We start from the raw sequence: 25,388 nt of genomic DNA, 5'->3' as shown, positions 1-25,388 counted from the left end.
TGAATCTATCAGTACCTTGTTCTTAGACTCCCCAGACTCCAAAACCATAAGAAATTAATGTCTGTTGGTTAAGCCACCTGGTCTGTGTTTTTTGTTCGTTTTTTGGGGTTTTGGTTTATTTTTATTTGTTTGTTTGTTTTTGCAGCAGTCCAAGCTAAAACAGAGTTTGGTACTGAAAGGTGGGGTGCTGCTATAACAAATACCTACAAAGAAAGAAGTGGCTTTGGACCTGTATAAAGGGTAAAGGCTGCAAGAAACTGGAGATCGATGCTAAGAATATAGACATTAAGAGTAATTCTGCTGAGACCTCAGAAAGAAATCTGAAGAGTCAGAAAGAAAGCTACCATCCTCTAAGAGAATGCATAAATAATCATGAACAGAATACTGGTCAAAATAATAGATGGTAAAAGCCATTCTGATGAGGTCTCAGACAGGAACAAGGAACATGTTACTTGGCAATGGAAAAAAAAAGTGATCCTTATTATGACGTGGCAGAGAACTTGGCTAAACTGTGTTCTAGTGTTTTGTGAAAGGGTATTTTGTGAGAGATGAAACTGGATATTTAGTTAGAAGATTTCTAAGCAAAGTGTTGAAGGAGTGGCCTGGTTCCACCTGACTGCATATAGTTAAATGCAAGAAGGGAGAAATGAATAGAAGCTGAAATAATGTTAAGCAAAAAGGGACCAAAACTTAAAAGATTTGGGAGATTCTCAAGGCTATCCACGTTGCAAAAAATGAGAAATGTTGTACTGAAGAGAATACTATGGGTGTGGCTGAACAACCACTAGGTAAAGCTGTTAGTGTGGGTGTGAACCATGGACGTAAGCAGCCACGCCAGCAGAAATGATACCAGTTTGAACCAAAGAGGAAAGAGTCGGGACAAAATGAAGAGGGCTGTGGGACTTCTTAGATCCTACCGGACTGATCGATAGAACAAATTCACTGCAAACATGTGCTATTATTCTTCAAAACAAGGGAAGAACTACCCCAAAGATGACTCAGAGACCATCAGGACTTCATCCTCAGTTCAAAGATGAAAAAGGGTTCAACAGGCCAGATGGCAGCAGCCAAGAAAGAGCCTTGCAGCAAGACTGACAGCCTGGTGGATCCTGAAGGCAGAGCATCAAACCAGAGGATTACACTTGAGCCTTAAAATCTAATGGTATTTGCCTTGCTAGGTTTTGAAGATGTGCTTAGAACTTGTAACCCCTTTTTTCCTCTCATTTTCTCCCCTTTCATATAAGAATGTCTATACCCTATCAGTTCCTCTACTGTATTTTGGAAGCACAAACTTCTCATCTGGTTAAATAGGTTCACAGTTGGAGAGAAATTTTGCCTCAGAATGAATGAAACTGAAGTGTCACCCATATCTGACTGAACTGATATTTAGATGAGACGTTAGAGTTGATGCTGGAATGAGCTGAGACTTTGGGGGACTGTTGGGATGGAATCAAAGTATATTTTGCATACAAGAAAAACATGAACTTGAGGAGCACAAGGGTGGAATGTATGAACTGAATTTATCCCTTCCAAAATTTGTACTGTGAAGTCCTAACCTCCAATTATGATGGCATTTGGAGGTGAGCCTTTGGGAGGTAATTATGTTTAGATGAGGGTTTTAGGGTGGGGTCCCTATGACAGGATTAGTGTCTTTAATAAAAAGAGGAAGAGAGACTAGAACTCTCTCTCTGCCCTTGTAAGGACATAGCAAGAAAGTGACATTCTGCCAGCCAGAATGAGGGTTCTCACCAGAAAATGAACCTACCAGCACCATGATCTAGGACTTCCCTGCTTCAAGGACTGTGAGAAATAATTATCTGTTGTTTCAGCCACCTAGTCTATGGTATCTTGTCATAAGAGCCCAAGTTAAGATATTGTACACTTTCCTGGGTGAGATATCTCTTCAGGTCTTTGCTCATTTTTTAATTGGGTTTTCCATTTTCTTATTGCTAAATATTAAGAGTTCCTTGCATATTTTGGATAATAGTCCTTTGTCAAATATATCTTTAAAAAATTGTTTTCCTGGGGCGCCTGGGTGGCGCAGTCGGTTAAGCGTCCGACTTCAGCCAGGTCACGATCTCGCGGTCTGGGAGTTCGAGCCCCGCGTCGGGCTCTGGGCTGATGGCTCAGAGCCTGGAGCCTGTTTCCGATTCTGTGTCTCCCTCTCTCTCTGCCCCTCCCCCGTTCATGCTCTGTCTCTCTCTGTCCCAAAAATAAATAAACGTTTAAAAAAAAAAAATTGTTTTCCTAGTCTGTGGCTTGTGCTCTCACTCTTTCAATAAATAAGAATTTAATTTACCTCAGTAAAGTACAAAAATAGCCGTTTAATTTTTATTTCTGAAACTGAACGTTTAAACTTTACATATGGATGTTCATTTTTTCTTTATAATTGGAAAAAAGGTTAAAAGCAATATATAGAAAATAGAGCCAGCATCTAATTGCAACATGACTGCTTTTCAAAAAACACAAAACTGCTTCATCTTGGTTTTGTCAAATTCTGATATTGAAATGTTCTCCATCAAGCTTATTTGTTTACTAACAAAACTTTGTTTAGAGAAAATTTTTTTTTTAATTAAAAAAAAATTTTTTTTAACGTTTATTTATTTTTGAGACAGAGAGAGACAGAGCATGAACGGGGAAGGGGCAGAGAGAGAGGCAGACACAGAATCAGAAGCAGGCTCCAGGCTCTGGGCCATCAGCCCAGAGCCCGACGCAGGGCTCGAACCCACAGACCGCGAGATCGTGACCTGAGCTGAAGTCGGACGCTTAACCAACTGAGCCACCCAGGCGCCCCAAGAAAATTTTTATTCACTGCAAATATCTAGGAAAAGTTAGGCACATAAGCTAAAACACAGCTAAAAACACAGGTCTCCTAAATGAAAAGAGGCAAAGCATATGTAATTTAGCACTAGACCTATTGGGCCACAACCTTTCATTCAGGGCCTCTACATGCACAATATTCCATTGAAAGCCAAGTTTTATGATACTGAAAAGATGAGACCATTTAGAAGACAGAACTGTATTTTATTTTATTTTTTTAATGTTTATTTATTTCTGAGACAGAGAGAGAGAGAGAGAGAGAGAGAGAGAGAGAGAGACAAAGCATGAGTGGGGGAGGGGCAGAGAGAGAGGGAGACACAGAATCAGAAGCAGGCTCCAGGCTCTGAGCTGTCAGCACAGAGCCTGATGCAGGGCTCGAACTCACAAACCGTGAGATCATGACTTGAGCCGAAGTCGGTCACTCAACCGACTGAGCCACCCAGGTGCCCCAAGACAGAACTATATTTTAAAATCTGTATTAAACTTCATTAATTTTTTTTCAAATTTTTATTTTAAAAAATCTCCACACACTTTCTCTCTTTTTTAAGACTAATTTAAGGATTTAAAAAAAAAAAGTTGCCAGCTGGGCCTACTACCATTTTGTATGCCTTTGAACAAAATCCTCTCAAATCACTCTTTCAAATTAGTTTCTAGGACAAAGTAGGAAAGAAGGATCATTAGCTGTGACTAACCAAGGGTATACATTATTTATTTATTTGAACAAACATAATATGATAGAATGTTAAATCTAATCAATTATACTACAGTATATTAAAACTGAACATTTTATTGGAACCAAGAATAATTGCTGAATATTAAGTTATACTTCAACAAAATAAAGGGATAGCCAAAACATTTACATTACAATCTTTTGATTACAGTTTTCAAAATGTACAAAAAAATTGCATGTCTTTTGAGTTCAGGAAATCTGAAAGGAATTTTTAATTTTTTTTTAATATTTATTTATTTTTGAGAGAGTGCATGCAAGCAGGGGAGGGGCAGAGAGGGAGACAGAGAATCCGAAGCAGCCTCTAAGCTCTGCACTGACAGATCAGATCATGACCTGAGCCAAAGTTGGATGCTTTGACTGAGCCACCCTGATGCCCCTGAAAGGAATTTTTTAAAAATCACTATCATTAACATATTAAGCCTTACTACACGCAAGGCATAACATATGGTACAAAGTAGATACAAAAGCAATCGTATCTTATATTTCAATACATTTTACACATTCCTTTCTATTATATACATACTGTATATCATCTGATCCTCACCAAAATTGTGTATTGTTATCTCCCTTGTATGCAAAGAGAACACATTGAGAAACCTGCCCAAAGTCATACAAATAGCAATAGCTGGTAGTAGACTAGAACCGAAGATTTCTGACTCCAAACCCAATGTTCCTCCCACTAATTTTTTCTGAAGACTCATCAGTCCTCTTTGCCTCTAGAAGACTACTTTATCAAAGGTATCACGTGAACACAAAGAAAACTACTATAAATGCTAAGTGCCAACTGAATGGTAAAGAGGACAGTGAGTACTAGGTGAACCAAAACTTTCTTAGTGAGAAGAAAAAAGAGGGGCACCTGGGTGGCTCAGTCAGTTAAGCATCCAACTTTGGCTCAGGTCATGATCTCACAGTTCGTGGGTTCGAGCCCTACCTTGGGCTCTGTGCTGACAGCGCAGAGCCTGGAGTCTGCTTCGGATTCTGTGTCTCCCTCTCTCTCTGTCCCTTCCCTGCTGGCACTCCCTCTCTCTCTCTCAAAAACAAATAAACATTTAAAAAAAAAGTGAGAAGGAAAAAGACTTTGAACTGAGCCATTAAAAAAAAAAGTAAAAAGAAAAAAAAAACATTTGTACAAGTGAAAGAGGGGGAATAGAGAAGCAAGAAAATAGAGAGCACAGACACTATAAACACTTAATACACACTGTCTGTTAAAAACTACAATAGTCCTGGCAAAGTCTGTTTTTATTCTCCTTATTTTAACCTAGGAAACTGTTATTTAGGAAAGTTCAATAATTTTCACAAGATTACCCTGTTAGGAATGATGAGCAAGAATTTGAACCCAGCTCTGCTTTTCTCCAAAATCTATGTTCTTTTCACCCTAGTAAGAAAGTAGGGTGCACTGTGTGAGTGACAGAAGTAACAGGGGTACAATAAGGCAGCAGGGTATCCTTAGAGCACTGAATAATATATTTTCAAGTATTTAAAATGTTTTATTAATAGGTAATATATCACTATAGACAAAACCTGTCAAAAATGCTCACCAGATAAAGGGAGTAAAGGAAAGAAATAAACATCCATATTTAAATTATTTACAGCCTCTTAAAAGCAGTTGAATGATTTTTTTTTAGGTTCAGTCACTCCATTTTAATCTTTTCTGAAGATTACTTTTTAAAAAATCAAAAGCTTAATTCTAAACTTACAGCTACAAAACAATTTAGTCCTTTATATCTTAATCACACTGTATGGATCATATGAAATCTGTTATATGTTTCTATAAATTAGAGAAGTAGGAACCACAGACAAGGATTTTACTACTAATTCAATCAGTAAGTTTCAATCTCACACTTGGAAATGATACATTGATGAAGTAGGTAATAAATAATGTAAATTATGTTTGAAGAAAGGACAGCAATATCAAAACTAGCTTATTAATTCCCAAATGTCTTCTCCATGCCAATACATCCTTAACCTTTTACAGAAAAATTGAGATTCAGAGGTTAAACAGCTGTTATGTAACTATATTAGTTTCCTAGGGCTGCTGTAACAAACAGCCATAAACTGGGTGTCTTAGAACAAGAGAAATTTACTCTCTCACAATTCTGGAGGCTAGAAGTCTGAATTCAAGGTATCAGCAGGGCAATGCTCCCTCTGGGACTCTGGGTAGATTCCTTCCTTGCCTCCTTCTAGCTTCTGGTGGTGACCATCAATTCTTGGTGTTCTTGGACTTGCAGCTGCATCACTCCACCTCTGCCTCAGTTGCTGCATGATTCTCCCTATGTCTGTGTCTTCACATCACCTTCCCTCTATGCACATCTGTCTGTTCGCATAAGGTCACCAGTCATATTGCATAGGAGCCCACTCAAATGACCTCATGTAACTTGATTACATCTTACTCTATTTCCAAATAAAGTCACATTCACGGGTTCTAGGAGTAGGATTTCAACATATGTTTTGGGGGGGACAAGATTCAATCCACAACAGTGATAGGTTCATATCTGTCCAGCTCCAAAGTTGCTGTTCTTTCCATTACACTGCACTGCTGCTGCCTATAACCCTGAACAGCATGCACCACAGGACAATTTACAAATATGGAAGTCAATTAAAAAAAAAAATTAAAATATTTATTTATTTTTGAGAGACAGCGCATGAGCGAGGGAGGAGCAGAGGGAGAGGGAGACATGGAATCCCAAGCAGGCTCCAGGCTCTGAGCTGTCAGCACAGAGCCTGATGTGGGGCTCAAACTCACCAATCGTGAGATCATGACCTGAGCCGAAGTCACACACTTAACCGACTGAGCCACCCAGGCGCCCCGGAAATCAATTTTAAAGTCATTCATTGTATTTTCAAATAAAATTGGTTATCAATTGTGAATACACCACTGTTTTAAACAGTGCTACCAAATCTTCATACTTTGCAACTAAAATATAGATTAAAAACAACTTTGCTATGATAAGTAGATATTGTAGGGGCCAAGGGCAGGCAGCCCCAAGATGGGTCACTTTGGCATGAACATTATTTTAAGTTAAAAGCAATCAAAACCCAGCAGATTGAGGAAATGCCCTTCACTTCCCCCTCAAATGCTTACTTATACCAGGAAGAGAGCCTTAACAGAGATTCCTCTTTACCTAAGAAACTTACCTACACAACAGGGCAACCTTTGCTTTCCCAACATCTCCTTTCACCTTCCTGCTAATGGTTTTTTTCTCCTTTGTATCCTCAGACCCCTATTCCTCTCCTTCGCTCATATACAAACATCATGTTGCTTGACTGCTGGGATTTCGATGGCTGTATGCATTCCCTGTAGTATATTATCAAATTTTATTTTCTCTTGTTAATCTGTCTCATGTCAATTTGACTCTTAGTCCAACTAGAAGGACCCTGAAGGGTAGCAGAAATTCTTCCTCCCTGACAATATAATCCCAGGACCATCTTAACTTTTAGAGTTTGAAATAGAATTTTATAATACAAAGTTTTTATATATGGCATTTAATCCATTTCCACCAACAAAAAAAAAAATTACTTTCAACAAAGTTTTAGTGTATACCTTAAAAGTCTTACTAAGGTATCAAGTTACAAAAATTGCCTAGGAAAAACTAATGAAAAGGGCATTGCTAATTATGCTCCAACCTATATAATAGGGTAGATTAAAGGAACAGACAAACTAATATGAATAAAGCAGACCTTTCTATTTTGAGGAAATACATGATCACCTCTATATAAAATACTGTTTTTGTATAGTCATACAACTGATGTCCAAACATTAGTGGCTTTTACCTATGTCTCAAGCGCTATTTTCTGACAATAACCTCATGCTACCTTGTATCATGTGGCATCCATTATACTCCCCTCTCTAAATTGTCACTGGTCTTATCTCTACCCCCGGTCCCATTTTATTTTCATAGATGCTGAGTTCACTTGGTTGTGTTTCTTCCTTCCTACTTGGAACTCTTAACCATCTCTATTCAAATTTATGGTGATCTTTTGAAAATTAACTCATACATATATGATTTTTTAATCCTTTTTGGTTGTGCTTCCCTAAAAATTTGACTTAAAAAAAAAATCAATACTGATGATTCATTGAATCCCTTAATCTTACACCCAACTGTTTTCGTTTGATGTCTGTAAATGGTACTGAAAAAGGACTTCAACTACCTCCATTTTGACCTCAGTCTGTACTTTCTAATTGATTAAGTTCTTTCCAGCTTATCTCTTAACTCAAGCAAAAGACCCTCTGGGAAAGCATCCCCGAGATGGGAACTGAAACGACCCCCCTTTAAGCAATAAGGAGTGCCCTGAGCAAGCAAGAGTCTGTAAGACTGACTCCAAGACAATGACTGCCCAGACCTTTACTGCCCACCGGCATGTACCCACTGACCTTTGTCCCACATTTTCCTTATAAAAATTTTTTTAGGGGCGCCTGGGTGGCGCAGTCGGTTAAGCGTCCGACTTCAGCCAGGTCACGATCTCGCGGTCCGGGAGTTCGAGCCCCGCGTCAGGCTCTGGGCTGATGGCTCAGAGCCTGGAGCCTGTTTCCGATTCTGTGTCTCCCTCTCTCTCTGCCCCTCCCCCGTTCATGCTCTGTCTCTCTCTGTCCCAAAAATAAATAAACGTTGAAAGAAAAAAATTTTTTTTAATTTTTTTAATGTTTATTTTTGAGAGAGAGAGAAAAACAGAGAGAGAGTGGGGAGGAGCGGGGGGGAGGGGGGGGGGCCTTGGAGTCCAAAGCAGGCTCCAGGCTGATAGCACAGAGCCTGATGAGGGGCTTGAACTGAGAAACCCCAAGATCATGACCTGAGCTGAAGTCAGACGTTTAACTGACTGAGCCACCCAGGTGCCCCCACATTTTCCTTATATAAACCTAGAAGTATTTTCAGCACTTTCGGAAACTAGTCCACTATCTCCCCAGTGTTGATCACACTAAAATAAATTGCTCTCTTTTTTCACCACCACTCATTTTTCTGTCTTTGGATTTTGTCAGCAGCCACTGGCTGAACCTGATCTATTTGGGACCCCTGGAGCCAGGTGCTCTTGCACCCCTGTGCCCTGGCTAAAGCATCACCATTGTCCCAGGCATCTAAACTCAAAATCTCAACTTTGGCATTAGCCCCCAAGTTCTGCAAATTCTTCCTTAACAATATATTTAGCATCCATGAATTTGACTCTCATTGCTTCCGCTACAGATCAAACTTGAGACCTCATGCTAATTTTTTTAAAGGAAGGGGAAAAAATTACATTATAGCTTCTAAAAAATTAAGTAAAAATAAGTCACAAAATTTTTTTCAAAACTAAATATAATCAGGGGCACTTGGGTGGCTCAGTTGAGAGTCCAACTCTTGATTTCAGCTCAAGCCATGATCTCATGAACCATGAGATCAACCCCACCATAGGACTCTGCACTGACACTGTGGAGGCTGCTTGGGATTCGCTCTCTTTCCCTGTCTCTCTGACCCTCCTGCCACCCCTCCCCCTCAAAATAAATAAATAAACTTAAAAAGAAAAAAAAAAAACTAAATATAATCATATATGTGAGACCTGAGAGCTGAGAACAACAGCCAACTTAGTGTATTGATGAACAATGTTATTAGATGCTCTAATGTCATATAATCATCCTTAAATAAATTTCAATTAATTTTAGAAATCAAACTACAAATCCATGTAACTGGTAGTTGGTCTTTGGCTTCCAAATTTTCAGAACTAATATGTATACAACAGCACTTACTTTTAAAATAAACCCCCCCGGGGCGCCTGGGTGGCGCAGTCGGTTAAGCGTCCGACTTCAGCCAGGTCACGATCTCGCGGTCTGTGAGTTCGAGCCCCGCGTCGGGCTCTGGGCTGGTGGCTCAGAGCCTGGAGCCTGTTTCCGATTCTGTGTCTCCCTCTCTCTCTGCCCCTCCCCTGTTCATGCTCTGTCTCTCTCTGTCCCAAAAATAAATAAACGTTGAAAAAAAAAATAAAATAAAATAAACCCCCCCAAAAAAATCTGTGTTGGTGTGCAGAGCAGTGAGTGTATTTTATGCCATTTTTAAAATCATGCACCCCCCTCCCTCGCTGCAACATTTGCCAATCAACTTGTTTGCTAAATTTTGGGCACTATCTAGATACTGTTCAACAGGCAAATGTGTTTTGCCTTTAGATATAGATGGATGTAGAGAGCAAAATGGGAGTTTCTTATGACAAGCAGGAGCCTGTGTCAAGCAATGATGCAAGTAGTTAAAGGTACTGCAGCTAGGAGATATCGCCAGGACCAGCATCAGCTGACACCCCAGAACTGATAACAAGCAGAACCAGAGGAGATATGCAGGGGCCCAAAACTGATTAAATTCCTTTAAAAGGGAGAGGATTTTTGCAGCAAAATGTTACTCTTTAGACTTGACCTCTATGTCTGACCACTTAAAAAAGGCAACTGCCACCGAAGGCTCTGCCTGATTATCTCCGAACAGAACTGAGATCCTTCACTGCTTGAACATAATAAGCAGCAAGTGCCCAGAGCTGACCTGGACCAGATGAGGTCTTATCTCAACTGCGCATCCACAGACTGACTTTTTAACTTCCTATACCCTTCTGTTATCTTGTTTGTTGTATGGCTTATCTTATGTTCTGCTCTGTGTGCTGTGTAAGAAGTCAGGTTTAATCACATGGTGAAATGACACTGAGTTTGGAATCCTGAACCTGCTTTATAATTGTGATTAACTGTTCTATTATTGAATAAAGCTGAGATTGTGGAAAGAGACAACTCATGTGTGTGCCGTCATAGGGTGCTCTTGACAATGGATATCATATCATACAAATTTCATCTTCTACTCTATAACATTTTCCTTGGCTAATTTCAAGAATTCCTTCAGACCCACAGTACCATTCAGATGATCAATAAACTGTTTTAAAATTTCTTGATTGTACTTATTCGGTTTAATTAATTTGTTCATTAAAACGTCTTACCCCCTATTAGATGCCAAGCATTGTGCCACAGGATGGAAAAACATAATGGAAAAATACACTATTCATACTACAAAAAAATTTAGACTAGTGAAATAGAAAGTCATGTTAATAATTACAGGATATAATTTGATAATGTTATGTCAGGCCATAAGCTAGTACTTATGGAACCTGAGAAACATATATATCAGGTGGGAAAAGGGAGGAACCAGGCACACTTTCCACAGTGTTGACAGAAATGAAATTTGAAACAAATGGCAGAATAAGAAAAGGAAGGACATTTCAGGTAGACCTGGCAGCATGCCACATTCCAGAAACTACAGTAGTCTGCTATGGCTAGAGCAAAGGGTCGGGGAGTGGTAGGAGGTGAGGTTAGAGAATAGAGAAGTATTTATGATAGCATAAAGAAAATTACATTCGTTAAGGGGTCTGAACATTAGCCTGAATACTAGAGGGGGCCATAGGAGAAACTTTAAGCAAGAAAATGAAATATTAACTAGTCTTTTAAAAAGTTCACCCTGGGGCGCCTGGGTGGCGCAGTCGGTTAAGCGTCCAACTTCAGCCAGGTCACGATCTCGCGGTCCGTGAGTTCGAGCCCCGCGTCGGGCTCTGGGCTGATGGCTCGGAGCCTGGAGCCTGTTTCCGATTATGTGTCTCCCTCTCTCTCTGCCCCTCCCCCGTTCATGCTCTGTCTCTCTCTGTCCCAAAAATAAATAAATGTTGAAAAAAAAAAAAAAAAAAGTTCACCCTGCTAAAGAAAATACCAGACTAGGGCGCCTGGGTGGTTTAGTCTGCTGAGCCTCTGACTCTTGATTTCAGCTAAGGTCAAAATCTCACAGTTCATGTGATCAAGCCCTGTGTTGGGCTCTGCGCTGACAGTGAGGAGCCTGTTTGGGATTCTCTTTCTCCCTTTCTCTCTGTCCTCGTCCCACTCCCCCCTCAAAATAAAGTAAACATTTTTTTAAAACAAGGAAAAGAAAATATCAGACTAGAAGCAAAGAAAACAGAATGTCACCGCAACAATCCAGGTGGGAAATGTTGAGAACACAAACTAAGAAAAGGGCATTGGAAATGAGGAAAAGACAGATTCAAGATACATAAAGTAGAATCTAGAATCTACAGAACTTTAGTACCTAGAGATGGGATGATGACAAATAAGTTTAGTTTGACTTCCAGGATTTCTGGTGTGGAAAAACCCGGTAGATGGTGACGGCATTCACTGTAAGGCAGGTGCACCATGCTTTTTATGTTGCTAATACAAAGGTCAGCTCTCAACACTCCCTTCATATGAACTAGCAGCAGCAGCACTGGGCATTGCTGTTCACCTACTCTTCCTCAAAACTGGTTTCCAGGACACCACACTTACCTTGTTTTTCTCCTACTTCACTGGCTGCTCCTTTCCAATCCCCTTAGCTGTTCGTCCCCATCGCCCCAACCTCTATATACACTGGAGTGATTCAGGGCTGTCTAGATGCTCTCACTTTTCTTTGACCTATAACCACTCTCTTGACTTCATTTTATCTTGTCTTTACATATCATCTGTGTTAATTAACCTTCAAAATATGTAACCAAAGAATTAACCTTCCCCCTAGACTCTTATATTCAATTGCCTGCTCATTATTTCCAACTTGGATGTCTAAAAGGCATCTCATCCTAGCAAGTCAAAAATGGAACCCTTTTTTTTCAGCCTCTCACACTCACACCCTTAGTACTACACCAAAACTTCCTCTATAGTCTTCCGCCATCTCAATAAACTACAACTCCATTCTTCCAAAGTAGGTCAAAATATCTTAAAGTTATCTTTGATTCTATAATTTCTCTCACCACCACCCCCACAAGTCTACTACCTGAGAAAATTCTATTAACTCTATTTTCATAATATATCCTAAATCTAACTGCTTTTCACTGCAACCATTCTACTGTGGCCACCATCATCTCCTGCTTGAATTATTGCAATAGACCCTTATCTCGTTTCCCTGTGCAGGAGCCAAGGGCAAGCTGCTCCAAGATGGGTCACTTTGGCATAAAGATTACTTGGAGTTAAAAGGCCATCAAAACCCAGCAGATTCAGGAAAAGGTCTTTACTTCCCCCACAACTGCCTAAAAATAATTTAAATAGAGGACCTGCTCCAGGAAGAGAGCTATCATCATAGATAACTACATTATACTATGAACTACATATGGTAGACAGGGAGGAACCTACCAAGGCCTGTTTGATCAAAGTCTTCTATGCCCTATTGTTTCTGAATGGCCCAGCAAACATTTGTTTACCAAACAATTATGTCCCTGTGAACTACATTTCTTCCCTTTAAAGTTCCAAGCTTCTATCCCTTCTCCTTAGTTTATTATGACACATATATCTCATTTTGCCTGTTTTTGGAATTTCCGTATCTGTATGGATTCTCCACATGTACACTGTTAAATTGGATCATCTCATGTCAGTTTGATTCTTAGTCCAGCTAGAAGGACTTTGAAGAAGACAGGACACTCTTGCTTCCCCCAAACCCACTTCTACTCTTATCCCCACAGGTAATATTCTCCATATCATGGCCAGAATGACTCTTTTAACCATAAGTAAGATCATGTCACCAATCTGTGTGAAACTTTTCAGTAGCTTCCAAAATCCTTATCCTTACCCATATGATGTGCACCCCATTACTATACCACTCAAACCCTATCTTCTATTATTCTTTCCCACTTCTCACTCTACTCCAGCCACATTGGCCTCTCTGCTGTTCCTCAAACATCCTATTAAACACACTCTTCAAGACTTCTGCTCTTACTATTTCTTCTGCCTGGAACATCCTTCCCTCAGTTATCAATATGGCTCATTCCCTGACTTCTTTCAGATCTTTATTCAAATACCACTTTACTGAGGCCTTCCCAGACTATTCTATTTAAAATTGTCAATCATTCTTCAACCCTTCCTATTCCCTTTCCTTCATTTTTCTTCATAGCATTTTACATCCAACTATCCAATATACTTCAGATACGATAAATTAAGGAGCAAGTTAATGAAAGATAAGAATGGACATTATCAACAAGTGTGGACCCTTCTTTTCAGACTGTGGAGAAAAAAAAGAATACAGACCAGCAACTACAGGAATGAAAACAAAGGGTAAGAGTGCTAGGATATGAATTCTAGCTACGTGATTAAACGACTTAATCTCAGAGTTAACATCCCCTTCTTAAAAAAAAAAAAAAGTAATAATAACATTACCATGTATCACTATATCAAATGACACATGGATGTAAAATTTTTAGCAGGGTAAACACTCAAAGTTAAGTCATTAATATTTTTATTACTACACAGAATTAAGATAGGACTTTTCATTTTTTAAGAGGTAGAACTAGAACACACTTACATGTTGAACAGAAAAGGAAAAAAGAGAGTCTGAAGAAAATAAGAGGGAGGTAATGATATTCAATATTCCTTCTATTAACATATTTTTAAAAAATGTATCAACAAAGTGATACACCTGATTTGCATTTCACATATAAAACAACACATAATGGCTTTTACTATGAAATCAAGTTCAACTCACAACTATAATCAATATAAAAATGCAATCTAGGGGCGCCTGGGTGGCGCAGTCGGTTAAGCGTCCGACTTCAGCCAGGTCACGATCTCGCGGTCCGTGAGTTCGAGCCCCGCGTCGGGCTCTGGGCTGATGGCTCAGAGCCTGGAGCCTGTTTCCGATTCTGTGTCTCCTTCTCTCTCTGCCCCTCCCCCGTTCATGCTCTGTCTCTCTCTGTCCCAAAAATAAATAAACGTTAAAAAAAAAATTAAAAAAAAAAAATGCAATCTATTTTTCAGTGTCTAAACTACTAGACTCATACAAGATGATTTAGCTCCATCTAGCCAACATATTACTACCAGACAAATCTTCCTATATATAGCCCCCAATTTTGCAGAGACTCCTAACATCCTCCAACCTCAATCTCTGTGCTACCTTTCTTCCATAGTTGAAAACTCAATTACTAACTATGGAGAACAAACTGATGATTACCAGAGGGAGGGGTGGGTGGGGTGGATGGGTGAAATAGGGGATGGGGATTAAAGAGTACACTTATCATGATGAACACTGAGTAATATATAGACTTGTTGAATCACTATACTGTACACCTGAAACTAATAAAACACTTTATGTTAACTACACCAAAATTAAAAATCTTAATTAAAACACACACACACACCCACACACACAAACACACACACACAGGGGCGCCTGGATGGCTCAGTCAGCTGAGCATCTGACTCTTGGTTTCGGCTCAGGTCATGATCTCGTGGTTTTATGAGTTTGAGCCCCACATCAGGCTCTGTTCTGGCAGGGCAAAGCCTGCTTGGGATTCTTCTCTGTCCCTCTCTCTCTCTGCCCCTCCCCCGCTTGCGTGTGTCTGTCTCTCTCAAAATAAACTTTAAAAAAAAAGAAAAGCAATTTCTCTAAAAACAAAACACACACACACACACACACACACACACACACACACACACCAATCTTGTTATCAAAATAAAGACCACATTTCCAGCCTCTAGCCTCCCTTATAGTCATGTGGTCTTGTTACTAAGTGGAGGAGTACGTGGCAGCTTCCATGAACCTTCTTTAGAAGGCCTATCCCTTTGTTCTCTATCCCTTCTTTCATACCTCTGTCTGGAAAAGGATGTGACAACAGAATTTTCTCCTCCATTCTGGCCTGTCAGCACGGGATCCAATCCCTAAGAATGGCAGAGCAGTAAACTAGACAGAATGAGGACCCAGTAAAACAACCTCTACAACTAGCCAGAAACCAAGTTTCTAAGGGATTTTTACATGAGAATGAAAATCTTAATTCCTCATTGTTGAACCCAATCCTAATGGATACACACTGTATCAATCACTGTCACTTCCCTTGTTCAATATACTCATTATCAAATACTCAAGTCTATCCACAACCTAGCACTGGGTTATTTGCCCTTATTCCGATTTTCTCTATACATTTTGATTTCCTGTCACTACATCTCTGTTCATATTAACCTTCTTTCTTGGAAGGCATCCAACCTCCCATTTAGAAGTGTTATTTATCCTTCCAGTTCCAGCTCAAAGCCCACTTCCACCACAAACAAAACAAAATGGTTATTAAAGACAGATGTGATCTTATCTTCCTTTGAAATATTAAGGCATATTCTATTTGTGCCACTCAGCTAGCAATGCTTAGTTTTCCTTTTAGGTGTATAATCTCATCTACCCGCCCCCTCCCCCCACCCATCCCAAAAGATTCTAGGTGCCTTAAGACAGGCTCTCTGCATGAGCAAAAAAAAAAAAAAAAAAAAAAAAAAAATTAAGAGGCCCTGTCCAAACATTTTTCTAACATTCACTATATCCAGAACAGCACTTTGTGTACAGAATGTGCTCAATATCAATTAAAACTCCTGATAAATTTAATTCAGCCTATAGAGTTTTTACCACCAAAACCCATTATGTCCTTTATCAGCTAAAATTCAAGGGTAGCCTGTCCTAATGTCCAGATTGTAATAAAATCTGTTGGATATAAACACAGTTTGTGAACATGGGAGTGTAGCTATCTCCTTCAGATACTAATTTCATCTCCTTTAGATATATGCTCAGTAGTGGGACTGTGGGATCCTATGGTAGTTCCTTTTTTAATTTTTTGAGGATCTTCCATAAAGGTCGTACCGATTTACATTCCACTGAGTCCCTTTTCTCTACACCCTCTCCAACACCTGTCATTTCACATCTTTTTGTTAAGAGAGTGGACCTTAAGTGTTCTCACCAAAGTGTTTACACTAAAAAAAAATTTTTTTTAAACACGTAACTGTAGGTGACAGATGTGCTTATCAGCTTGATTATGGTGATCATTTCACAATGTACACATATACATATCAAACCATCACACTGAACACCTTAAAACATACAATTTTTATTTGTCAACTATATACCTCAATAAAGGTAGGGAAAAGGTTTATCCTAAAGACAATAGTCCATAACTTATCCTAGAAAGAAAGAGGCTACTGGGGGAAGAGGAACTACATACAGTTCCCCTATTTTAAAAAGTTAATATTAAATGTCAAAAGCATACAAAGCACAGTACAGAATACAATGATAAACTGTAGACCTGCCCATTAGCTTAAATACAAAACACAAAGAATCAGAGGTAAAACAGAACAACAGATGTAGATGACTAGATTAGTTTAAGAGTCATCATATTTCTCAGCTTTGTTTTGCTACCACTATAACTGTTCCTCTAAATCAAACTTCCACTTCTTCTTAGTAATTCTAAAAATACATCCTATTCCTAAGAAACAAACTGAATTTAATGTGCTGGGAAAGGTGGAATTTGAAGGACATGCAGTATTTACACTATATAAGAAGGACTGGAAAACTTCCATTTTTGAATGTGAATTTGTCTTAAAGGAAATCAATGTTAAGACCTAAACAGGTCACCCAACAAAATGCTGAGTAATAAGGTAAATCATTGTAGGTACTAATTAGATTAATTTTTTTTAAATGGCATTTTAAGTACCCCTTTGAACTAATAATTACATGCTAAAGAATTTATCTGAAATCCTTTCTTCAAAGTAAAAATTTCAAAAGCAATTTTTTTTTACCTTACTTGAACTTAATCTGACTATGACAAAAAAAAATGGAAAATGATAGCACCAGAGTCAAGATTAATGTAAAGTTTAGCTAAGGTATTATATATCTATTAAATGTGTACAAAGAAGACTGAACACAAGCAATTATCAGGGATCATTATACCTACCTTGAAAGATTACTGAGGACTAGAATGTATAAATTAAACACTGCTATTTTTGTAACAAATGCTAAATTTGCCTGTATGTTTCTTTAAAACTTGAAGTCAAGGGCAGGAAATTCTTTTCTGTAAAGGGCCAAAAAGTAAACACTCTGGACTTTGCAAATCAAGAAGCAAGGTCAAGGATATTATGTAGGTTCCTATATAACAAAAGAAAACAACTTTGCACAAATTTTTATTGATGAAATTCAAAATATAATAATAACAATGGCATACAGTATTTTGGTAATACAGGTCTACTAATAAGAATGGAATTATTTGGGGGAGGGAGGGGTAACATTTCATGTAAGTGACGTCCAAAATTAGTGTTCCCTATCATCAAATCAATTGCAATTGTTCATCTATAAAACCATTCATTCTCAGTTCTTGAGCTTTACAAAATGGTCTGGGCCAGCCATATTTACTTTGTCATATCTTGCTCTAAGTACTAAAGTTACTTGAGAAACAAATTAAAACACTACAAACTTCTCAATTTCCAAGAGTCAGCTTCTAAGCAGCTGCAATTCATTTGAATATCAAAATTTTAAACTTAACATAAAGTGCCTTATCTCTAACAATCATTTCTACACAGCAACTTATTCCTCCTTGACTCTTAGCTGTAAGTTAAGCATACACAAAGAATAATAATAATGCAGAAGAGAAATCTAATCATCGTAAAAATCTTATTATGTAAGAATCCAAGTTACTCAGGAGTACAAACAACAGATAAAAAATATTTTTATCAGAAATTAGGGAAACAGAAAATAACCAGAATTAAATAATTGAGGGCAGTAAATGACATAAGATAAAGTAGAAAAGAGGTGGAATTTCTCTATCAAACATGCTGGCAGCAAGGGCGTAGTGGGTGGGAGGGGTCCTATTCCACTAAAAGTTAATGAAAACATTAACTTGAACCTTTTGGCAATATTAACTTGAAGTAAATAGTTTTTAAATTTACTCTGAATATTACTTTGAAAAATGTCTTCATCTGATTCTAACCATTAATTTAAAACAATATAACTTCACACTGATAAATACCTTTGCAAAAGTTAAGAATATTTCATTACCTTTCTCAGGTTAACTCTATTCAAGAAATATCTCAGCCTCACCAACAAGGTCCCAAGACTAGAAAATCATTATGTTTGCCATAAAAGTATGTGACTGACTCCTACAACTGCCAAATTAAAGGAAATATTCATTCCTTGCTGCTAATATTAAATGAAGATATTAAACCTTAGTGTTGAGATATTAAATATTTAAAATATTTTCTTATGAATGATAAAATTAACAACTTTAGTTTTCTAACAACTTCATTGAATTAGATGGTGGAAAATCTAAAACCCAACTAAACAAGATATACAAACCTAACAGGATGGAGCTGGGAAGATAATACTGCCACATAGAAGCATTAAAATTTAAAAATATCTTTTCTATACCCTTTTCAGGGGAGTCCAATGTGCTCTGTAAGAGTAATTTTTTAAGATAACATTTCTGGGAGAAGGGTAAAGACCCATCGATTTTTGTGTCTCAAAAATATGGATTTCTGATCTTATCAGCACTTTAAGCTAAATTACAAAAGCATTCTTATTTGACAAGTCTCCTCTGGCCTAGTAATTTGATGTAATACAGCAAAGAAAGTTCTTAAAATTTCAAAATTGAGGGGTGCCTGGGTGGCTTAGTCGGTTAAGTGTCCCACTGAAGCTCAGGTCACGATCTCACGGTTCATGGGTTCAAGGCCCACGTTGGGCTCTGCACTGACAACTCAGAGCCCGGAGCCTGCTTCAGATTCTTCATCTCCCTTTCTCTGCCCCTGCCCCACTCACACTTTGTCCTTCGCTCTCAAAAAGAAATAAACATTAAAAAAATTTTTTTTTTAATTTTCAAAATTGAGGAAATAAGCTAAAGAGGTGTGAACAACTTACAGTGTAGAGACTGGCAAGAACTTCTCATTACCCATTTACTTTTAATAACCCTCAACATATTTTAACCTAAACTAGTGGCTAACAAAAGGTGGAGAGCTGGCAAAAACAAGCATGTATGTTTTGGGAATGTTCCCTAGTTTTTCTAATATTTCACATTGGTTCTAGTCCAGAACCAATTTTCTACATATTTAACAGCCAAATTAATTTTTAAAATTCTATTTACACAACTATCAGCATTGGTACAAAATTCCTAATCATTACCAATTTTCATTTCATCTGGTTCTAAAGGTGATACAATTCAAATATGCAGCATTTTTAAAACTCATGTTAAAGCTCGAAGTCATAGATTTTTAGAGTTGAACAGCATTTCAGAGATCTAGTCTGAATCTTTTGATTCTTCAAGAAAAAGAAACTGCAACTCAAAAGTATGCCTATGATCACAATCTAGAGAGTAACAGAGCCGAGACCTCAACTCTAATGCCTTGAATCTTCAGTGCCCTTTTCATCAGACCAAGGCGCAGGAGACTCCTCAGCCCCCCCGTGATTCAGAATCACATATATGAGAGAGCTAGTTAAGAAATTTCCATTTCAACAACTGCTTACTTATTTCAGAACCCAAAAGTTTTAAAGAAAGTAAATATTTATTTTCATAGTATATTAAACATTAACAGAAGTTAAGTTCTGATAATTTAGCAAATACCCATCATATAAAATTCCAAATTATTGCTACTTTCATCTTATTATCTTAAGTTTAAGTAAAATGATCAAATTTCTAACGTTAAATTCTTTTCTTCTACTTAACTACAAACATTGCAGTAGGATTCTAGTGTAGTGTACAAGATCAAGGCTGGGAATCAAGACATCCAGGTTTTTGTCTTAATTTTACAACACTCTGATAGCTTAGTGACAAATATCAATCCCTCTGACTCCATTTCTCATCTCCTGATCAGTGATTATCATATTGAAAGGAACTACTTATTGTAAAAACTTAGTGCCAGGAATATTACCTATATTGTTTCTAATTCTCGTATTTTAGAAGAGAGGCATCATTCACCTATTTTACAGGTGAGGAAACTTAGGCTTGGAGAGATTAAATTTTCCAAGAAACTGAGCTACTTAGTTAGTAGATGAGCTGGAATTTAACCCTACCTCTGCCTAACTCCAACCTAGAGCCCATGGGTCCTTGCATTACACTGTTTTTGCTCAGATCCTAATATGTGTGATCCTACTGTGGTTGGGTGAACAAGTACTATCCACATATGCAGGACACTTAGGGAGGTAAAAAGGATAAAACAAAAATACATGCTGAAGAAACACACTGTAGCACTTTCTCCTGTTACTAAACAAAAATGAATTTTTAGTAAAACATTTAAAAACTATGCTATTGATACTATTCTTATTAGTATTATTAACATCAAAGTGAGCACTGTACAATTAAAAGACAAACGGGTTTTGCTTTTAGAAGTAACATCGTAAATTATACCATAAAATAGGTATCTTTGTTCCTATTCCATTAATCGAAATAAAATTACTCTGAAAGACCCATTAAATCACATGCACATATTTAAAGTATTTAATGAAATTAGGAAAAAAATGGCATAACCTAACAGAACAGAAGGAATCATGAGAAGATACCAGTTCTTGCCCTTCCAAACAGATAACTATACCCTTCGATATACAAGAGAATGGGCAGATTTTAATACAGGGCATCTCTACAAAGCATTTACATTCCACTATCAACCTATCTTCACCACTACAGATAGATGAAGATACTATGATACGGCTCCGACAGTCAAGATGCTTTCCCAAGTTTCTATGTCATGTTTATAACAGTAAAATGTTCAGTAGATAGTGTACAACTAATTCTCTGCGTATAGCCCTTGACTCTTTTCCAAATTTAAATTCGGGGGGGGGGGGTACTAGAGCGATGTATTTCACAGTGATTAAGCGTAGCTTAAAAGCAAACCAGAATTGAAGATTCTGGTTACCTTTAACCTATATCATGCCTTACAAGTAAGAGCATTTATTAGCCCCAAATGAAAACTTCTGTGCGCACTTCGGTTACGTGTCCGAATATGTGACCTGATAACACGACAACTTTACATAAAAATCATCAATACCTCTATGACTCTGGCTCCTTTCCTAACAATGGCCAACGTGTTAATCTCTGTAATCCCTACACGAGTAATGACTCTGACCACATCAGTTCTTCCGGAGTTACATCCAGATCTAACTTCTCCCCCTCCCCCCTTTTTTTAAACCTCCGTTGCAGGCGAAAACCCCGACCGAACCACACAAACCGCGCACTGAAGGGGCGGGCGTTCTTCACCTGACCCACTCCCTGCATTAAACATCCATTCCGTCCGTAACCCTGTAAATCGCAAGAGGAAACTCGGACAAAACTGCAAATATAGAAAACAACACAGAAAGAAAAAGAAGAAACAGAAGAGAGGGAAGACGCGGGGGAGGGCGGAGCCCGCCTGTCAACCTCCAGGGAGCTGAGGTTGGAGTGGAGCGGACCGGGAGGACCCCGCTCCAGAGCAGCGCCAACTCCCACCGCCGCTCCCTCCCCTCACCTCGATCTCGCGGATGTTGTTGGAGGTGACGAAGATGCCGATGCCAATGGGGATGAAGATGAGGCCGATGATGAAGAAGGTAGGTAGCACCGTGCCAGCCGTAAGAATGGGCTGCCAAGCCGGCAACCGTTGCTGTTTGAAGGCCGTGTTATCCGGCCTCCGGTTCTTAGCGGTGCCCCCAGGAGCACACGGGGGCCCACCATCCACTTCATCCTTCGCGTTATAGTTCATCGCCATCGACCCCCACGGCGCGGCTCCGCGAAACGCAGGTGGCCCACCCAGGGGACCCGCCTGCTGACCCTGACAGAAGACGCGCAGGCGCCGCCGCCGCCGCCACCTCCTCTGTAAAGGCGGAAGAGGCGGGACACCCTTCCGCAGACTGCCGCCGACCGGAAGCGGGAGTCGGCTGGGGACGCCAGAGGGAGGGAGAGAGGAAGGAGGGAGAAGACTGAGGGACAAGGGGAGGGGAAAGGGGAGGAGGGTAGAAGGGGGAGGGAAGAGGCGGACGCACCCTGATCATCTGCCCTGTGACGACAAAGTGAGGGCCTCAATCCCCCAGAGCGTGGACCTACGTTGCGCCTGCGCCGCCCTGGGAGCGAAGAGGTCTCGACGCTTACGCCGTACGCTTGTTTTAGCTCCTCGCGCCGAAGCTTCTGCTCTTACTCACCTGACTGTTGCTGTGGTTATCATGGCGAGGGCCGTTCTGGGACGCAAGTCCAGCCCACTGGGCCCAAATCACCTTCCTCAGTCCTGGAGCTGCTGAAGTCTTTCTGGTGGCTTTGGCGCCAAACAGGTTTTTGTCTTGCCTCGAAGCCCTCTGAGGGGTATCGGAGCATTTGAAAGACCACACCAAGCCTGGTGGGATTGGCAGTATTTGCTTAGGTTATAAAACCGCGACGTTCTCTTAAATATATAAACCTCTACTCAAGGCGCAAACGTAAACGTTAAAGTGAGATGCGTGATAAGTGACCCTATTGTACTGTAAGAATAAATGCTACCAGATGGTGAACCCTATTAGCTTACCTCTAAGCTATTTTCTCCTCTATTAATGGTCTTTATGTTAACTTTTACCTTATTTTCTGTGTCTGCGTTTCTCCTTTGCACTTCTCTAAGAAGTCTCTTGTAATAAGCTGTAGCTTTTTATTTTACTATTGATAATAAAAAAAAAACCTCAACGAATTATGGCAACACTATAAAATGAGATACTATGTAGACACCTTAAAACTGCTGAGTACTTAATGACCCTCAGAAATATTCCTGATATAAAAAATAACTAAATTACACCTAAATAGTATAAAGCCCAACTAAAAAGTAAATAGTGGTAATATCTATTGACTGGATGGAGGATACTTTTTCGCTGTTTTTTGCACTTTTGTATTTTCCACAATTCCTGCAATAAGCATATATTTGTAATTTGTTTGTTTGTTTGTTTATTCTGAGAGAGGAAATCCCAAGCAGGCTCCAAGCTGTCAGCGCAGAGCCCCCATGAGGGGCTCCATCTCAGGAACAGTGAGATCATGCCCTGAGCCAAAATCAAGAATCAGATGCTTACCTGACTGAGCCACCCAGGTGCCCCAATTTTTTTTTTAATTTTATACAAGTCACATTATATTGGAGTCTTTGAAACCGAAACCAGAAAGTAAATTATAGTATCTGAAAACAAATACCCAAACTTTATTATCTGTCAGGCTTTGTCTGTATTTATGCCTTTTGTAAGGTAAGCCAAGGAAAGGGAAATGAAAAGAGTGTTTGGGCCTCATAATTTAAAATTAAATACATTTTCACAATGACTACAAGTCTCAAGATGTGAGCCAATTAAGATCTGGCAGATAATTGGCTTGCTTGGTTTTGTCCTTATATGACATCCATTATCTCTCAAATTCTTAGCCCTATTGACATAGGTGAGTCTATTTTGTTTTTATCTGTGCAAGTTTACTTTTAATCTAAGGCTCAAATGGAAAACATTCATCTATCACAGTTAATGGAGAAGGCATGGAATACCTTTATTTTGCTAAGTTTCTGTCAGTAAAACTGTATAACAATATTAGACATACTGCAAAAATATAAAGCATGAGGCACATTTTTTTTCTCCCCGTTTTGGCCTATATTATCACATCCACTAAATGTCACAGTTCCTTAAGAGATTTGCTATTTCAGCATTCTGTGTAAATGGTCAGTTATTTTGCCCTAAGATTTTTGTTGTTCTGTTACGGAACCTGGTCTGGATCACCCCACGGAAGAACCAAGCTACACTTGGATATCTTGGAAGGCAGGAGGTTTATTTTACACCCGTGGGCTGAGATCATTCTTCAGGGGTCTGGGTCCAGAGCATCAACAGAGGGGACAGTTGATAGTCCGTTACTTCCACATTCTTCATTAGTGGTAATTTGGCGCCAGCCACGAGCAGGGTGGGAAGAAAAACCCAGAAGGGGAGTCTTCAGGCAGGGACTGCAATTCCCCTATCAGTCCTGTTGGCCATCTTATAACAGGTTTTTCCCTATCAGTTCTAGTGATTTGAATGATGGCAATATGTTTATCTGCTTTTTTTTTTTTTAGTTGTGTTTGTCATAGTAAAGATTAACAACTTGTCTCTTTTTTTTTTCTTACTAGAAATTCTATTTTGACTGTAACAGTTGTAAAACTGAAAGCTTCCTTAGATTCCTTACATTTTCCTTTTTCAAAATCTCTTGATGATAACCTTAGAGTTCCTTCCCTCCCCCCTTCCTTCCTTCCTTTTTTAATTTAAATTATAGTTAGTTAACATACAGTGCAATGTTGGTTTCAGGAGTAGAATTCAGTGATTCATCACTTACATACAACACCCAGTGCTCATCACAACAAATGCCCTCCTTAGTACCCATCACCCATCTAGCCCATCTCCCACCCACCTCCCTCTGTCAACGCATAGTTTATCATTAAGAGTCTCTTGTGGTTTGTTTCCCTCTATTCTTTTTTCCTCTCCTTCCTGTATGTTCATCTGTTTTGTTAAATTCTACATATGAGTGAAATCATATGGTATTTGTCTTTCTCTGATTGACTTCGCTCAGCATAATACATTCTAGCTCTATCCACATCATAGCAAATGGCAAGATTGCATTTTTTGGATCGCTGAGTAATATTCCACTGTGTGTGTGTATACACACACACACACACACACACAAACCAATATCATCTTTATCAACTCATCAGTTGATGGACATTTAGGCTGTCTCCATCATTTGGCTGTTGTTGATAATGCTGCTATAAACATTGGGGTGCATGTACCCCTTTGAATCTGTACTTTTGTATCCTTTGCGTAAATACCTAATAGTTCAATTGCTGGATTATAGGGTTGTTCTATCTTTAGTTTCTTTAGGAAACTCCATACTGTTTTCCAGAGTGACTGTACCAGTTTTCATTCCCACCGACAGGACAAGAGGGTCACCCTTGCTCTGCATCCTCACCAACACCTGTTGTTTCTTGTGTTGTTAATTTTAGCCATTCTGATAGGTGTGACATATCTCATTGCGGTTTTGATTTGTATTTCCCTGATGACGAGTGATGTTGAGCATCTTTTCATGTGTCTGTTAGCCCCTCTGGATGTCTTCTTTGGAAAGGGTCTATTCATGTCTTCTGTCC

The 25,388-nt window shown here is 39.1% G+C and overlaps 1 protein-coding gene across 1 annotated transcript in view; it reads right to left on the bottom strand.

The window, feature by feature from the left end:
- The window catches only part of TMEM30A (transmembrane protein 30A), a 39,778-nt gene extending 17,488 nt beyond the window's left edge, over positions 1-22,290 (bottom strand). Inside the window, 2 exon segments of the mRNA XM_047101692.1 lie at positions 21,771-22,118; positions 22,120-22,290. Coding sequence (XP_046957648.1) covers positions 21,771-22,118; positions 22,120-22,290 — 519 coding nt within the window.
- Positions 22,291-25,388: the final 3,098 nt, after the last annotated feature.

Source organism: Lynx rufus, unplaced genomic scaffold (genome assembly GCF_022079265.1).
Source record: "Lynx rufus isolate CCGP_SWC_20201006 ecotype Redwood Valley unplaced genomic scaffold, mLynRuf1.p SCAF_6, whole genome shotgun sequence".
NCBI classification, from domain to species: Eukaryota; Metazoa; Chordata; class Mammalia; order Carnivora; family Felidae; genus Lynx; species Lynx rufus.
Note: the sequence above shows the minus strand (reverse complement) of the source record. Positions and strands in the feature narration are given on the sequence as shown.